The following is a 17624-nucleotide window of genomic DNA, read 5'->3' as shown; positions in this document are numbered from 1 at the left end:
GGGGGCCCCCCATGTCCCTCCGGCTCAGCAATTGGTGCCTCCTGGGTCTGGGGGGGGGCACCTGGGGTCCCCCCACAGATGATTGCTGAAGGGGGGGAAGTACTTCCAGTCCACTTCCCAGCTTGCCGCTGAGCACGTGGGAGGCCCCCCCTCTCCTGTGGGACACTCCATCCACCCCAGCATTTCAGTGTTCACAAGCCATGCCTGGAACCTCAAGGTATGTAAAAAAAACATTTAAAGCTGTGTGTATGTCCAAATTGCTGATTCTCTGAATCGGCAGTGAATCTTCAGATTCGAATTTGGCCAAATCAGATCTGGGACAGTGATCCGAATCAAGAAATTGAATCACTGCCCCTGATTCGGGCCGAATCCAAATCAAACACAGCCCACTTTGCACACCTCTAATGTGTACCTACTCAGCCCTCGTACCATATATACCATAAAGCAGGAAAGGACAATAGAGAATTTAACTGACCTGGAACAGAAAAACTGGGCAAAATCTCAGAATTAATGTTTTTCTTTCTTTCTTTATTATTTACATGCATATTTATTAGCATAGATACCTTAACTGAGATTACATCTCATTTAAAAGCTGTAAATACACACATACGAAAGACCACCTTTGCTCCAGACAACTTACAGTCTAAATAAAAAAGGGAAAATGAGCATACAGATGAAAAGTACAGTTTGAAAGGGCCAAGATTCCAACACTCATTTCACATCCCTCCAGTGGTAGCTGGTATTTTTTGAACCAGAAGGTTGCGGGCTGGCTGTGCTATTTCAGAGCAGTAGAATATTCTAACTTACATCTTTTCTTCTCAATATCTTGATTTTGTTGAACAGCCCTTCGACTCAACTTCTTAAATTCAGCCTTTTGAATCTTGGAAAAATTATAAGCAAAATTATTCATTTGTGTATAAACTAGCTTGCATAAAATAAAACTCAGCCTAACTTTTGGCCATAAATGTGGACCAAATGTAAACAACCCCTTTTTGTGGTTTATTAAATGTGGATACCTTTCCTTTCAAGTAGGTTTTATTTATTTGTGATCTTCATTGCTTCCTGAGCATAATACTCCCATTGAAGGCAATAGGGAAGAGATGGCTTTGACAGGATTTCAAATGGTACACCTGGTACTATTGACTGAAATCTCAGGATGATTTTACCTCTGAGGTTTCTCTTTAGCTGGAAAAGAATGAAGTGGCTGGGCAGAATTATAACTACTGAACTCACAAAATACCTTGCCCTATGTTTCAGATTCAATAGGATCTGTTAGTTTGCATATTCTGGCTGCTTATTCAAACCAAACAAGTTGGAATAGAAAGTCACTACTTTTTAGGATTCCCCTACAGATCTGCTAACTTGATCTGAAAAGAAAGTGTTGAAATTTTAGGAACATCTGAGGAAGTGGCTTTCAGCACTATGTATATTAAGGGTGAAATCTTGCCAATGGTTCATAGCCCATGCTAGAGAAATAATGAAGAAGAGCTGGCTTTGAGTCATTTATAGTTATTGTAGGATAGCTTTGCCATATTTTGAGAAGCGTAATGCCACTCCTTCAAAATTGAGCAATGAGGACCTCTAGTTAGTATTTGCTGCCAACTCCAACATACACTTTGCCTGATGGAGAGTGAGGCTACACTCCTGGACTGACTGACATAGCTACCTCAGAGCATGATCCGTCAGGCAGCTTGAGAGCCATTTCCATACTCCAGCTGCCTCTTGAGCTTGAATATGTTAGAATTCTGTCTGGCTGTTTTATAGGCTATGGAAAGCACTAAAATGGTCCTGACCAAACTCTCACTCTCCAAGAGCATCTCAGCAAGATCCAATCCTTGAGCCACAGATCCATCTGCAGAAGTTGCAGGTCTTTCCACAGGGGAGAGTAGGCTGCAGGCTGGATTCCTCTCCTTTTCCTTCCTCCACTTTCTCTTTTCTGCTTTGAGGGCAAGATGCTTTACCTTGAAAATGGGCTGTCACTTGGTTGAGGTTGTGGTGCCATTGGAGTTGGTTGGCAGCCAGTTCCTCCCAACTCTTGATGTCAGCATCTGTTTTCTTGAGGTATGCCTTCAGTGTGTCCTTGTAGCATTTTCCTCTGGCCACTGAAGATCTCAGGCCACAACTAAGCTGGGAGTAGAGCACTTGTTTTGGGAGTCAAGAGTCAGGCATCTGCACACAATGTCTGGTCCAGTGAAGCTGGTGCTTGAGGATCACTGACTCAATGCTGGTAACATTGGCTTCAGCAAGGATGCTGGTTTTGTGTGTAATCTTCCCATTTGATGTGGAAGGATTTTCTGGAGGCATCATTGGTGATATCTACCTCTCCAGGCTTGTGAGATGATGACAGGTAGGTCACCCACAATTCACATCCATAGAGGAGGGTGGGGATGATGACTGCATTGTAGACCTGGATCTTGGTGTCTTTCCAGAGATTGCAATGAATAAAGACATGCTGAAACAATTTCCCAAAGGAGGCACTTGCACACAGATCCTGTGCTGGATCTCCTCATTAATGTTCACTCTCTGAGATAGGTGGCTACTGAGGTAGGGGAAGTCTTTGAGCTACCTCCAGGGTCTTTCCCTCAATGGTAATTTGAGGAGGGGTCACATTCATGGCCTGGAGCAGGCTGATAGAGCACTTAGTCTTCTCAATGTTGAGAGAGAGGCCCAAAGTTTGGTAGGCTTCTCCAAAAGATCCAGTGCAATCTGGAGGTTTTCCTCAGTGTGCACAAGGATGGTGCAGTCATCAGCATACTGAAGGTCAAGGATGGTTGTTTTGAGTACTTTGGTCTTTGAGAAAAACATGTCCCAGATTGAAGAGCCCTCCATCCATTTGGTATTCAATGTCAATTCTGGAAGGAAGGTGGACGTCCTTAATGAGAACCAGGATGACTGTCAAAAAATGGAGAACAGAACTGGGGCCATGACACATCCTTGCTTGACCCCAGTTCAGATGACAAATGGATCTGTCTCCAATCCACTACAAAGAATAGTCACAGTCATCTGGTTGCATGGAGAAGCCTCAGGACCTTGATGTACTTTTTCAGAGCATCCAAATCTGGCCAGTACTTTCCACAAGGCTTCATGTGACTGATGGAATCAAAGGCCTTAGTAAGGTCAGTGAAGGCCATATACAGGTCCTGATGTTGTTCCCAACACTTTTCTTGGACCTGGCAGGAAACAAAGATCATGTCAGTTGCCCCACAGGATGGTCTGAAACCACATGAGATTCCAGCAGGACTTCCTCAGCAAAAGGTAGAAGACAGTTCAGGAGGATGTGGGCAAGGATTTTTCCCTGCTGTGGAAAGGAGGGTGATACCTCAATAGTTTCCACACACAAACTTATCTTTTTTCTTGAAGATAGTCATGATGTTGGCATTCCTCAGGTCCCCAGGGATCTCTTCATTGTTCCAAATTCAAGAATAATTTGTGGAGTCTCAGTACCAGTTCCTTGCCACCAGCCTTGTAGATTTCAGCAGGTATGCCATCTGGTCCAGTAGCCTTGTTGTTCTTGGTTTCCTTGATGGCATGCCAGACTTCTAGGATAGGAGGGTTGGTGAGGGATCCCCTTTCAGGGTGTTGGGGGATGGACTCGATGGTGGTATCTACCACAGTCAACTCACAGTTCAGGAGTGCCTCAAAGTGCTCTTTCCATCTTACTTGGATAGATTCATTGTCTTTGAGGAGTGAACAAGCCATCATGCAATTGTAGGAAAGTAGGACCATGGGAAGTTGGGCCATAGATGGCTTTCATTGCCTGGAAAAAAGCTATGCATGTCATGTTTGTCAGAATAGAGCTGGATCTCCTTGGCTTTATCTTGCCACCATGATTTTTGATTTCCTGATCCTCCTTGAGCTTCAGCTTTGAGGATGATATCCTTTCTTCTGCTGAGATGAGGTGTCATCTTTCCAAGCAGAATGAGCCCTTCTCTTCTGGGTGAACCAGTTGGATTTGAATCTTGATGTTGGTCTCTGCCAATGGATTCAGCACAGGCCATATGTGGATAGCAGTTTAAACCCCTTCCAGAGTTCCTCAATGTTGCCTTCATTTGTGGACAAGGCAGAGAGCTTTTCATGGAGACACTATTGGAGACCTTCAGACTTGAAGAGATTTGGTGTTGAGAGTCCTTTGCATTGCTTTTGGCTGTTTTCAGTGTTTTGAGCAAGCCAGATGTTCATAATGGATCTGACAAGATGGGAATCTGTCCAGCAGTCATTGGTTCCTCTCATGGCTCACATGATACAGACTTCCATTCAATCACAGGCCTAACAATAACATAGTCTGAGAAGGTGCCAGTGCTTAGAGCAAGGGTGTCTCCAGGTGGTCTTGTATTTCTCACTCTGTGTGAAGATGGTGTTTATGATGACAAAGACCATGTTCCACACATTTCCTCAGGAGGAGGATGCCATTAGAGTTGGCTTTCCCTACTCCTTCCTTCCCAGTGGTGCCACTCCAGACTTCCAGGTCATGTCTGACTCTGATGATGAAGTCAGTGAGGACAATGATCTTGTCCTCCTGGTGAACATTAGTCAGTACATGGTCAAAGCTGAAGCAGAACTGTCCTTTGACATCATTGTCAGCATCAAGTGAGAGGGCATATGCATTGATGACAGCGGCATACTGGTTGTTCTCACCTGCCCCAGCTCCAGGCTCTTCAAAGAAAAAAAAAAAAAAAACCCACTCACCAGCTGCTGCTGGGCATGGCGGGACAATCCTCACCACCCCCCACTGCTGCACGCCATGTGGGGGGCTCTGGTATGAGCCCCCCAATTCCCATCCACCCTCCAAGCCCCCCCATCGCTGCTCTGCCTGCCCCAGTTCCCAGACCTTTAAAAAAAACACAACCCCCCTGACTCACCAGATCCTCCCCGCTGCCCCACACTGCCCTGCACAGTTTTTTTTAAAGGGCCAGGAGCTAGGGAGGGTGCAGCAGCCATGGAGGGGGGATCTGGAAGAGTAGGTGGGGGTCGGGAAGCTCATGGCAGAGACCCCATGCAGTGTGGGGCAGTGAGGATTGCCCCTCCCATCTGGCAGCACCCGGTGAGTGGGGGCTTTTTTTTTAAACAACCAGGAGCTGGGGTAGGCAGGGCAGCCATGGGGGGTGGTGGAGGAGCAAGTGGGGGTCAGGGGGGCTGGGGGAGCAGGCAGGGGATGGAGCCTGGCATGGGTCCCCCCATGGTCCCCTCCACCCTCTTTCAGCCCCTCCTCCCCTGCCCCCTACTTACCAGCATGGAGTCCGGGTCCAGCTCCCTGCTGCAGCCAGCAGCAACTGCCCGAATCACAGAAGCTCTCTGAATCTTTTCTGAATCGATTCAGAGAGCTTCAAATTAATTCAGACCTTCTAATTGAACCCCTGATTCATTTCGGATTCTGAGATTCAATTGCTGAATCAGGCCAAATCTCCTCCAAATTGAATCAGCACCCAAAGCTTCACACAGCCCTTCTAGTTGTTGTTGAGCTTAAGATGAAAGGTCATCAGACATTTGTTAATGAACAGCAGCAGTTCTGTAAGTTACCTGATAAGCTGATTCTTGATGGTGAAGCCAATGCCGTTAACACATCTGTCCTGAGCCAGTTTCCTCTTCCAGAAGGTATAGCCGCCACATTCTTCCCTCAGCTGACCCTCATCCAGTAGTCTTGTCTTGCTCAAAGCTGCAGTGTCAATGTTGTATCTCACAAGTTCCCTGGAGACAACGGCAGTTCTTCCTTCTGGTTCTTTGTTGTCTTGATTATCTATAAAGGCGTGAATGTTCCATGTTGCAGAAATCATTGTCGTCTTATGATGCTTACAACTGCACAGAGAGTGAACCTGCTGGACACAGTTATTCAGCCAGGGGCAAATATGACAGCTTAGATTTAAGGGACCTTTTCTAGACCCTTCCCCATGTATGATGAGTAGTGAGAGTACTGAATAGAACTGTCCAGTAATGGTAGCAGCTGCTGAATTGCACCCTGATCTTAACCAAGGTGCAAGACAGTTATCAGGCTACTGCCACCTGTGTGCAGATTCATAGCTGGAAGCTGCCAGATTCATTAGGCCCGTCTCTATCACCAGTGGTCCATTGCTACAGAGCTTTTGGAGGTTGGTACAGGAAAGTGTGTTGTTTCCTGTGGTAGAGGCCTATGCATAACTTTGTTTAAGATGAGGAAGTTGGTGAGTGGAAACAGCAGCCACAAAATCTTAACAAGGTGGAGATCTGGGCCCAGTGGCAAGGAGGAACCTTGGAGAACAGGAGACCTTCATCTTGTTGCAGCCTTCTTTCATCTTTACAGCTGTTGAGATCCTGATATAATCTTCTGCCTGATCCACTGTTGAGGACTTAGGGTTGGACCATGGTTTCTCTGGAACCTCCCCTCAGGTCTGTTTGCTAGGATCCCCCCATGGTTCCCTCCCCCAGTCTCCTTCCCCCCCCAGCCCCTATGACTTACCAGCTCAGAGTGGCTACAGCTCCCTGTTGCAGCCACTGGGGACTGCCTGAATCAAAGCTCTCTGAATCTTTTCCGAAGATTTGGAGAGCTTTGATTTGATTTGGACATTTAAAATAATCCACTGATTTGATTCAGATTTGGAGATTTGGCCACCGAATCAGGCTGAATCTCCCCTGAATCGAATCACCACCTGAAACTTCACACAGCCCTACTGCTTGCTATTGGCAACCCTGCCAAGAGTGTGAGACTCCGGGCAACATAGCTCTGGGGATCATGGGGACACAGAGGCGTCTCCACCACTACTTAGCATTAGTCCATGGAGAAAAAATTTGCCATCACACTTAAGTGGAGGTGGGCATTCCAAACTCTTTGGTGACTTAATTTTGGCCTAAATGGTTTTAAGAATAACATTGGTCTGCCCTGTTCATGACTAAATTTGGGCAAAAATTTTATATTTTAAGCTTTGTTTAGATTAGGGCTGTTCCTCTTCTTGTGGCTGCAAGCCCCCCAGCCTCAAGCCATGTTTACTGCAAGTTATGCCATGCTGTGTGGGCCCCTGCAGTACACTATGGAAGTGCCCCTGTATCCCATACACTGTACTATATGACCTCTCACTGGGCAGTGAGGATCCCCTTGCTGCACAGTGTCCCTGGGTTTCCCTCAAGCGTCCTGGCTGCACACCCCATCAGCCCTGCAGGCTGTGCTGCCATGTCCTCCTGCCAGGAGCAGGAGCAGAAGCAGAAGCTGGAAGAGGAAGGAAGAGCCTGAAGATTCCAGTGGTGGCAGTAGGAGCTGGAGCAGTGAGGGGAGTGACAACTGGACCAGGGTCCTGGGGGCTGTATGTAGCCCATGGACCACCAGCTGGACAGCCCTAAAAATCCAATATTTCCATATTTTTCTATGATACAATGAAATATCAACAACTTTCTAGTTTGGAAAATAAAAAGATCCAGTGACACAGGGATTTTCTAGGTTCACTTTCTGATTATTTCTTTCCCCTGCTCCCCCACCCTTTTTTTCCCATTAAGAAAGGTATAATGGGAAGAGATTAGGGGGAAAGAGCAGAAGAAACAGAGCCCCCACAAGTCCCCCACGTGCTGCTTTTTGGCTTCTCTTAAAAATAGAGAACTTCAAAATATGTCATCAGCATTTTTAAAATAAAGATCTTTGGGGATTTTATTTTGCAAAATATGCTTTGTAGATTAGCTGTGCTTGTATCATAATGATAAGCCCTGAAATAGGAATGTGGTCATCCGTTTTAGATTTTTTTAGCAATTAAGGACAGCATAAAGCTCAACCTTTGCAATGAGGTGTTACAAATATATGAAACGAAATCCCATGCAATTATATGGAATATCTCTGGGTTAGAAGTCAGCATGTGTGGATGTCCAATCCCTTTAACATATACAAGGAAAGAGAGGAAGTTGAGTTCATTAAAGAGTATAGTAAAACCAGGAGTCAAGTTATGAGTGAGGGACCAATCCAGTAAGGTGTCGTGGAGCACCCTCAGCTCCCATGGAGAGAAGGAGCCATTCAACGTCTTGCAGGATGGAGCCCAGATCCTTTGAGTGAGGGCCTCTTTTGCAATTCTATATCCTTGCCATACCTTTTCCAGACATGCAACTCAGTTTTTATTATGCGTACTGCTTACCATGGTCCTTATGTTCCCAGCAACTTATCCTTCTACTCCTATTCCCACACTTGGCTGAGAGACTTATTACTGGGTAATGATGTGTCAAACAAGAGGCAAGGTACAAGAAAATCACCTATGGAAAAGGCTGATGAGGAGGTAAATATACTGGCCTCAAAAACTGGGCCAATTTAGTGTCTAAATGTTTATTTTCCTTTATGGCCTAGTTTTCCACATTCAGAGCCTTTAACTGGGTTGTTACTAGAGCTGAATGAACATCAGCCTGTTCAGTTAACAGTATTTCACACCCACCATGCTGAGGGTTATGAGTAATGTTTTCATGTCATCTCTTTTGTGAAGCTCACTCTAAAGAGCTGAATTTTGCCTGGCTTTGGGTCAAAAACATGGAAAGCTTAATTGTTTGTGGTTTGGTGTTTACCTGAAACTGTGAATCAGCCAAGGCTCCTTTAAAACTTGGATCACATCTTGAAATTAGGGGCCAAATTCCCTCAACATTCAAGCCAAGCTCACACAAAATTCAGCCTGAATTCATCTGAAATTCAGCCTATATTTGCTTGAAATGTAGACTGAGTTTGAGATGGCCTAGACCCAAAACTAGGTAAAGCTCACCTGGTTTCCTATTTCATCATGAAACAAAGCTTTAGTGGTTTCACATTTTTTCATAGCTTCTCAATAATGTGAGAGATCAGTTTTAGACAACCTGATTTTATTGATCCTAAGCCTACTTTTATAATGAGGCTGAAAAAAGGGTTCTGAAAATATACATAAATTACTTTTCCTCTGCATCGAAAACTCACTGTTAAATTCAGAGACCCTGCATAAAACTCAAAGCCAGATTTTTAAGGTATTTAAGAATCTAACTTTTATTGTAATAGGCAACAGTATTACATGAAATACATATGCCCTCCTGCAGCCAGGGACTCAGGGATGGATTCTGGACCGTCTATTGAATTCATAGCATATCTTGTGATATACTGAGTGATCTCCACTATTACTGACTGCAGTGAAAGTGCCTGGGATATAAATAAAACTCCACCCTCACAAAGCAACTAGCCACTGGGAATAGAGCCTGGGTAAATGTGAAAATCTGTTTGGGATTTTTTTAGTAGCTATGTCCAGACTGTGTTTTACATCAATAAAGGATTCCATGTGATTTTTTTTCTGTATCATCAACAATTTAATATACTTAAAGGTCTGCTATAGGCACTCTCATTTCTGCAGAGCATCTCAAATTCACTAGATGATGATGATAGGTTGGCCTATGTAACTTCATGTAGGTATAAAATTAGGCTGCAGGTCTTAAAGAGAATAAGCTTCCATGTGACATCTCTCTCAGATTTGATGCTCACATTTGTGCCAGAAATACTGTGAGAGTAATCATCTTTTTTATAATTGGTGGTGCTCTCACTCCTGCTGCTGCATTTGAAAGTGCAGAGAAGGGTGGTGATTCAAAACATTTTTTTTTTAAAGTTTGAGGGTTTTTTTGAACATTTGGTTCTGCTTAACTTCAAGTTGTTCATGAAGGTTCAAGAGGGGCAGTGGTTACCAGGATGTTCATCTACACAAAATCACTAGTCTGCCTCTTAGTGAGGCATATATTTCTCTCTCTTTCTTACTCTCTCATTTTGTTTTCTGGGTCCATCACTCAAGTATTTAATTGGTATAATCTTTCCTTTTTTTACGCAGGAGTATTTTCCTATAATTCCACTGAAGCCTAAAGAACAAGCAGAGGCTTAAATGACCAGTACTGTGCCCCAGGCAGCAGCAACACATGCTGCAGCAGCTGGAGGTTCATTGCTGCTGAGGGAAATGTCACCTTTTTTGCTGCTGACATGCACATCAAGTAGCCAAAAAAACACTGTTTTTCAGCAGCAGCAAAGGAGGTGACATCTTCCCCAGCAGCAGTGAACCACAGGTCACATACCACTGCTTGTCTGCCCTCCCTGCTGCTGGAGCCAGAGTGGCTGACGGGAAACTGTGAGTTGCAAGGGGGAGAGGAAGATGGGGAACAGGAGGGTGAGGCCAGCTCCAGTCCAGGTTCCCTTTCTCTTAGGGAGAACCCATGTCTCATGGCCTGCTCACCCATTCATCACTGCTACTGAGACTAAGTGATTTTTATGTCTTTCCTTCAGTGTAGCCAAACTTGTTGATTAAGCTAGCTTCTTATAGAAAGTAGTGGTATTATTCAGCTGTCTGCATTGGACCTAAACTCCATTTTGGAACCAAACTTGAGGTCAATAGTAAATGAAAGTGCTTAGGGCAACCTCAGAGGAAGCACTCAGTACACGATAGACACAAAAAAGTACACAAGGATGGTCAAGTGATCATCAAGCTATGGTAGAATGGGATGCATGTATGTACACGTGTGGCTGGCTAGATTCTGTGCTCATAATTTATGTGAACAATTCACTCCATTGTTGTGCTATGTTCGTGTTCAGATTAAATATTTTGCCTCGGTTAAATAGAGGGATAGTGCTAATCTGACACCTTGATATCAGTTAGGAGGGAGAGTTGTATAGATTATATGGGTGGAAGAAGGAATTTCTCCTTGATAATTAATCCAGTTGCTTTGCTTCAGCTTTCAGTATTGTTTTTCTAAAGCTGGCCTGGCCTGTAAAATCCAGGTCTTAATTAATACTATTACCTCAGGATGACATTTCCTCAGTCTGTCGTTGGTTATTTTTTAATTTTCTAATTTGTTTTAATATGCGCATTGCCTGCATATCAAGTCAGCCATGAAGACTCTGCATTTCCAGGTTCCTTCCTCTCCATCCTCCCAAAGAAATTAAAGCAAGAAGGCTGCGGGACCACAAGTGCAGGAAATAGAATTAGGGGACATATTAATTGGGGCATCAAGTAGGATTTCGTTCCAGGCGGTTTCCTTCCGTGAGCCACTTTGATGCTTCCCCTTCGCAGCTCTGTTTCTCATTAAAAGTATCCCTTAATGGCAAATGTTGTTTATGCATGTTGCAATTATGTCATGCTGTAACCCCTATGCTGGCAGGCTCAGCAGATTGACGGGGAGGGCGGGAGGAGGAGGAGGAGGTCAGTTTTGAGAACGGGTGCAAGAATCGGTGCAGAGGAGGGAGAGAGCAATGGAGAAATGGCTTCAGCTGCTTAGTGTGATTTGATGGCTGCTGTGTTGTTTGAAACCTCCCTGATGTACTTAGGCTGTAAGTTCACTTCAGATCTCAATGTTGTTGTTATTCTGCTTTCTTCTTTATGCAGCTCACTGGCTTTTGGATTTTCAGCTCTGCCAGGAAGTGCCTAAATGGCTGGATAAAAATTAGAGTCCTGCTTTTCTGAAATGAAGCACATGTCCCCTCTTACTCTTCTAATTCACAGGGTTTTGTTTTTTTCAGAGAAGTCTGGTTATTTTTGTACTTTCTTTCCTTCTTCCTCCTCCTTTTGCCCTCCCTGCATCCTTTCTATCCATGTTATCACAGGGATGATTTCAAACTTTTGATGAATTGCAAAGGATCTTCTTCAAGCCCCCAAGGTTTGTTCCAATCTTTCAGAAACGTTACCTTGAGCAGCAGAGCCCAGAGGTGGTTTTTGCCAGCGCTAATTCAAGGCTGTGAGAATAGCTCATTGTGGGAGGGCGTTTGTTTTTCCATCAAGGCAGCCAAAACCTCTGGCTTTTCTATTCATTCTGGAAGGGATGAGGGACACAGTGGGTTCATTTTGCCTTTAATCCTCAGCCTGTACAGTCAACTCTGGACAAAACTGTTGAATTTTTTTTTTGGTCATTCCCATGTAAAATGGCTTTGTCGTATATCTGGATCACACAGGCAAACAATAATGATCATAATCATATATAAAAAAGCTAATGTATATGGGAGTGCAAGCCAAGCCATGTTAATACCCAAGCAATTCCATAAGCCAGTACAAATACCACAGCTGTGCTTTGGAAACTCAACTGGCTTCTTTATCTACCAAGCCAATGTAAAGCAACCAAAACTCATAGTGCAAGCTGTGAGTGAAAACCTCAAAGCCATAAAAATCTGAATGTGAAACAAATCAAATAGCAAAGAAAACTGTTTCCTTCCCATCTAATATCCTATTTTAAGTGACTGGAATTTAAGCAGTCAAACAGGCCTGAAAAAAAAAAAAACAACAAAGCTGGGGATGATAAGACCTGAGCAAGGAATGAGGGGCAGCAGACAAGTGTAGGAGTCAGAGAGGAGAAATCATTCAATGCCTAGAGCTAGAGCTGCTGTGAAATGACTCATTTTCACTTTGCATATATGATATTTGCATGCAAAACACATTCTTGCTCTATGAACAATCACATGGGCATTTGATTCATGATTTAGATCAGGGATGAAATTTCACCCTTTCCTACAGCAAAGGCATAGATATATGGGGGGTGGAGGAGGAGTCAAGCCTGTGGTTATAAAATTATTAAGCTTCATGACGGTCATTCATCATTTTCATAGCACAGGGGTCAGTTCCAATGCACCCATTGCACAGTCATCGGATGTGTTTCCATGTTCTTCTGTGAGCATAAAGCAAAGTACAAAGACAGGACTGGTTCTTGCACATCTGAATTGGCGGAGTAGTCCCCCCCTTGAAACTTTTATGTAGTTTTCATCTGAGCTCTTCCTCTGACCAGAATCTCAGCTAAAACCAAGTGAAAGCTTTAGACCCACTAACCTTACTGGAGTTCCAGGTGTTCAGGATATCAGAGCAGTTCATGAACAGCCAGGTTCCCATAAGGTAGTGCTGTGACCCTGTTTCCCAGCACCACAGGTAGATTTGGAGCTGTTATACCTCCCACCTGGAGCTACACACCGCTGCAAGTCAGATCCTTGTGCAATATGGACTGGCACTGTCTTGCCCATACTGCAGTGTCAGGGAAACAGATGAATAATCACTGTACTGTGTGGTCACACCCTAGGTGATAAATATTGTCTGTGAGAATGCACCCTCACATGCTTCATTCCTAAGCAGACCTTTGCCATAAGGATCTTTGGTCTATTTTAAAACAAAGCCTCCTTTGTCAAGACTGACTTGTAAGCCACTTCCAGTGGAGTCTGCTACTGATTTTGCTCCCCTCTCTACCTCAGTTCACTGGGCTTTGTGAACATGCTGGTGATATGTCAGAACAAGACAAACACAAGGTATGAATTGGTGTCAGTTTGCTGTGACAGTACATTTCCTAAACTCATCTGAGCTGGATTTATGGGAATATAGCATAAGTTTTAGGTTTGATGGTCTTTATTCTAGAGATACTGGGTTCTGTCCCCTTTGATGAGCAGATGAAGCTCAGTGACATTCCCAGTCTATTTTGTCAGTATTGCACTATATATTAGCAGGACTTGTGAGCAATTAGACATTTGTTCTTCTAACTTCTCTGAGCTTAAACCAAACTTGTTTCACACAGCAGACATAAATATTTCTACCAGGTCTCTGGCTTTATTCACAATATCCTTTTTACTTTAGTTTCCATCTTGAAACATACAAAGGACTTTCTCAAAGGTAGGGCTGCTACAATTCCCATGTAGATATGCTGTGTAGCTTGCTGTCTATTGCATGGTACATATAGGGATGTATGGCATATGTACAGGCAGCATGCTACAAAGAAAGTTGAATCACTTCCTTTATTCTTGTGCTCAGAGGCATAACAACGTGGCTGGGTGCCCATGAGGCAGTGGCAATTTCTGGTTGCCTCCATACCACTTGTGTGATTGCATGGCTGCAGCAACAGCCACTTTTTTCTGCTCTCCCAAGTCAACTTCTGAGGTGATTACCCCAGTCACCCTACCCTAATTATACCTTGTGCTGTTAGTGGTACTCTCCTTTCAAAGTGAGCAAGCCCAGTTGCTGCTTTGGAAAAATTGTTCAGTGACTAAATGAGGGAATTCATGTTGAACACCCTAGGTGGAGGTGGTGATCATGGGAGTCACACCTCCCTAAAAGAGTGTGATCAAAGAGGTCCCTGGCAGAGCAGATATTTGGACAGGCGCATGTTGATTGAATGCAGAAACCCTTTGGCCTTTGCAGAATTGTATAGCAATTAGTAGAAATGCGGGAATCAGAGATTAAGGACTTGTCTACACTTGCATGGGGTTATGCCTGTATGATGAAGCCAGCCAATTGCCTGTCAGGAATGACAGGGGGCAGGGGGAAGCGGGTGGGGATGGAGCCCCATGCTCCTCCATCTGGACCCGCTCCCCCTTTACCTCCTGTTGTTTGGGGTCTGGGCCCACTCCCTCCCTCCCTGCTGCAGTGGCGGGGGGAGGGGAGGAGCAGGTCTGGGCCTGGGCCCAAGGGTGGGGAGAAGCTGACCTGCTGTGGCGGGGGGAGCAGCAGGCCTGGGCCAACCCAGCAGCAGCAGGGGGATGGGAGGAGCGGGCTCGCAGCCGATGCGAGGGGAGGGCGGGGTTTAGTGGGCCTGGGCCTGAGGTGGGGAGGAGGCTTGCTCCTCCCCCCCCCCAGCTGCTGCTGCATCAGGCTGAGCCCACTGCTACCCTCACTGCCACGGCATGCCAGCTTCTCCCCCAGCTTGGGCTCAGTCCTCCTTCCTCCCCACGGGCCTGGGCCCACTCCTCCCCTCCCGCCACCGACGCCACCGGCACAGCGCGCTCACGAGGGTCTTGCCCTCCTTGTTCTGTCTGGTGTTGCCCCCGCCTCCAGGGAGCAGAGCGGGGGGAGGGGACAGGCCTGTGTCCCCACCGCCATGGCAGCGCTCCACCGCACCACCAGCTCCTGCTCAAACACTCGTTCGCACGCTGATTGGCAGTCTGTCAGCCAATCAGAGTGCGAGGAGAAACAGACAGCTGGATAGACAGACTTAGGCTTTTATAATATTAGAATTGTTTGAAATCTCCATATTGACCCTTTTTAATCAATACCATAGTAGGCCCACTAAACCCCGCCCCACCTCAGGCCCAGGCCCACTAAACCCCGCCTTCCCCTCCCATCCCCCTGCTGCTGCTGGGTCGGCCCAGGCCTGCTTCCCCCGCCACAGCAGGTCAGGCCTTTGAAAGGGTCCTTTTGGCACAGCTGAATAGCTGCAAGGTAAAGGAAAAATATCCAGGGACAAGCGAATCTCATAGCCAACTGCCTGTAAAAGCTTTTTCTAGATAGAAAACAAGTGATCTGCTGCCAGTATTTTCATATGGACTTATACCATTTCCCTTATCCCATTAATCTATATTAAGTCCCAAGTTACAGGGATGCACATGCTTAGAGATAAGCAGCAAAGCTCTTTTGATTTTATTCATTTGCCCTCCCATTTAAATACAATCATTCTCCATAACCATAAGCAAGGAGAGAAGCTGTGCCACAAGGCAAACAAACTTAAATGACAGCTACTTTGCTGGAAATGTTTATACATTGTTCCTGAAAAGTACACAGAGGATATTGATAATATAGCACAGAGTTCAACTTGTGCAATTAGAAATGGGATGTGTATGAGCGTGTGTGCATGCATGTGTGTGTGTATGTTTGTCTCCCAAGAGTCTCTTTTCTCTGGACTCCTGATGATTGCAAAGGCAAAAAAAGGCAAAAAAGTATTTTTCAAAAATTCTCTACTCATCTGGTTAAAGTCACCTCTCTTAGGAGTGATTAAATAGCATCTAGGTAAGGATAAACTTTAACAGGGAAATCACTCCAGTTGTCTCTCCCCAGTTTGAGGACATTTTCATAAGGTGATACTAGGCGCCCTTCTAACCCATCATTATTACATCAACTCTAATGTCTGAAAACAAAGACTACAAATATTGCTGGGGTATTCCACTTGTGAGATAGCGCTGGTAAGAGAACTTAAGTTTGCCAGGGGTAGATAAAGCCAGACATACAAAATCTCCATCAGAAATATAGGCTGCAATATATTTGAAGAAACAGAACAGAGACAGCACTATTTCCTTAGAGCTGTGCAGGTTCACTGAACTTTTATGCAAAACAAATAAGACTCAAGGAAATTGGAAAAGTAAATTGGTATGAAACTATCAAGGTTGTGATCTATTTCCAACAAGAGCCATACAATTTTCTGCCTTTTATAAGCATTTCCCATGTGCTGTTTTTCTCCCCTTATTCTGCTCTCCCCATACACTTATACACACAAACAAACACACTCCTCATTTTATATGTCCCCAAAATCACATGCATGTGCACACATTCTGCCAATACACACTGATTTCCATTGACCTTGTGGTATCGGAAATCTCTTCAAATGAAAGATTTTCATATTAAAATTCCCCCCAGTTTAGTCTACTCGTGAAAAAATGGAAACACCCGAAGTAAACAAAACAAGAAACAACTTGGGTGGTCAAACATAACAAGCAATGAGGTGCGACTGAAAAATCCCTACGTTAATTACAGAGACATCTGTCAAGGACTGATTTTCTCCCTTCTGCTCTTTTCCCCAAGGTCGAATAGAATATGGATTGTCATGACCTTAGAACTTCTCCTTATTGCCTTACCCATGACTTCAACTTTTTTGTGGTAAAGGTATAAAGAACAATTTTGCTGAGAGAATACCATCAAATCTTGGTCATTCCTGGATAACCTAATCCCAGTCATGTCAAATAGTACTAGTCTGTTTTGGTTTCTTCCTTTGGTTACTGGTGGGTATATGAAAACCTTGTTACTTGTGACATTCCTTCTGCCTTTGGCAGATAGTGAGGCATCTTCATTCCAGATCCAAAACTGACTTCCTTATCTGATTTGCTAAGTGACCCACGCACCTGTTTGTTTGATGAAGGCATACAAATAAACATGCCTAGTTGATCCTCTTCTTTCACTGGTGTTAAACAGGAACATCACAACTGAGGTCAATAGAATGCAAGTGGAAAACTGGAGTAAGTGAGAGAAGAACCAGGCCCTTCGTTGCAAGAACTGAAATCAGCCAGTTAACTTCACTGTTTAATGTATTAGTGTTGGTGGAAATGAGGTGTTGTATTGCCACAAAGTTGCAACATCAGGAAGGTTAATTATATACAGAATCTTGGCTAGTGTTGGATTTGACATCCTAGTATACAGCAGTGCTACTGAAGCAAACAAAGGTGACTATCATTTCCCAAACTTTCATCCTATTAAGCACAGTGGCTGAAATTCATACCTACTCTAACTCCAATTGAGGAGGGGTGCTAATTCTGTATAAGGTTCTAGTTTCATGACATAATATTCTTCCATAATAACAGTCCAAGTTCAAAGCAATGACCCTGCTCATGGAAGATTAAGATTCTTAGTAAAGAAGCAGCAATACAAGTGCGTTTAATTTTAGATATATTTTTCAGGGGCCGGACAGATTTGAAATTGCCACTTCCAAACAGGTAAACCTTGGAAAAGCTCCAGATAAAATAAAAGGACAGTCATAATTTTTGGTAATGGAAATAAACTTTACATTGCCAATATTTTAGAAATGTTAATGAGTTACCAGCTTTGTTTTGGCATTTTTTTTTTCTTTAACTGGGGGTAACTAACAGTTTTTTAAGAGTTGGCAATACATTCCATTCCGAGGAGACACCTCACCAAAGACTGTGCCTGAATCATTTGTCATGTGCACACAAAAGAAAATGTTTTATTTTCTTAGAT

The 17624-nt window shown here is 44.3% G+C and overlaps 1 protein-coding gene and 1 long non-coding RNA gene across 2 annotated transcripts in view; one reads left to right on the top strand and one right to left on the bottom strand.

Annotated features, from left to right (window-relative positions):
• Positions 1–700: 700 nt before the first annotated feature.
• Positions 701–16902, bottom strand: LOC149857562 (uncharacterized). The gene is made up of 3 exons (XM_090062054.1): positions 16775–16902; positions 5518–5734; positions 701–880 (listed from the first exon to the last, which is right to left on the bottom strand). The coding sequence occupies exons 1-3, from the start codon at positions 16848–16850 to the stop codon at positions 853–855; spliced, it is 321 nt and encodes a 106-aa protein (XP_089918180.1). The 5' UTR covers positions 16851–16902; the 3' UTR covers positions 701–852.
• LOC149857561 (uncharacterized) overlaps positions 10708–17624 on the top strand; it is a 171009-nt gene continuing 164092 nt past the window's right edge. The window contains exon 1 of the long non-coding RNA XR_016444076.1: positions 10708–11254. This is a non-coding gene — a long non-coding RNA (uncharacterized LOC149857561). The remainder of the gene's footprint in view (positions 11255–17624) is intronic.

Source organism: Crocodylus siamensis, chromosome 9, assembly GCF_052110815.1.
Source record: "Crocodylus siamensis isolate JL-2025a chromosome 9, ASM5211081v1, whole genome shotgun sequence".
Classification (NCBI taxonomy): domain Eukaryota; kingdom Metazoa; phylum Chordata; order Crocodylia; family Crocodylidae; genus Crocodylus; species Crocodylus siamensis.
The sequence above is the reverse complement of the archived record's forward strand: the minus strand, read 5'-3'. Positions and strand labels throughout refer to the sequence as shown.

Excerpts from the sequence above, each read along its gene's own strand:
- LOC149857562 (XM_090062054.1), bottom strand. The coding sequence starts at position 16,850 with ATGTTCCTGTTTAACACCAGTGAAAGAAGAGGATCAACTAGGCATGTT. Across the intron at positions 5,735-16,774 it reads TGCCTTCATCAAACAAACAG|ATAATCAAGACAACAAAGAA; the intron begins GTGCGTGGGTCA and ends ACGCCTTTATAG. Across the intron at positions 881-5,517 it reads ATCAAGAATCAGCTTATCAG|ATTCAAAAGGCTGAATTTAA; the intron begins GTAACTTACAGA and ends AATTTTTCCAAG.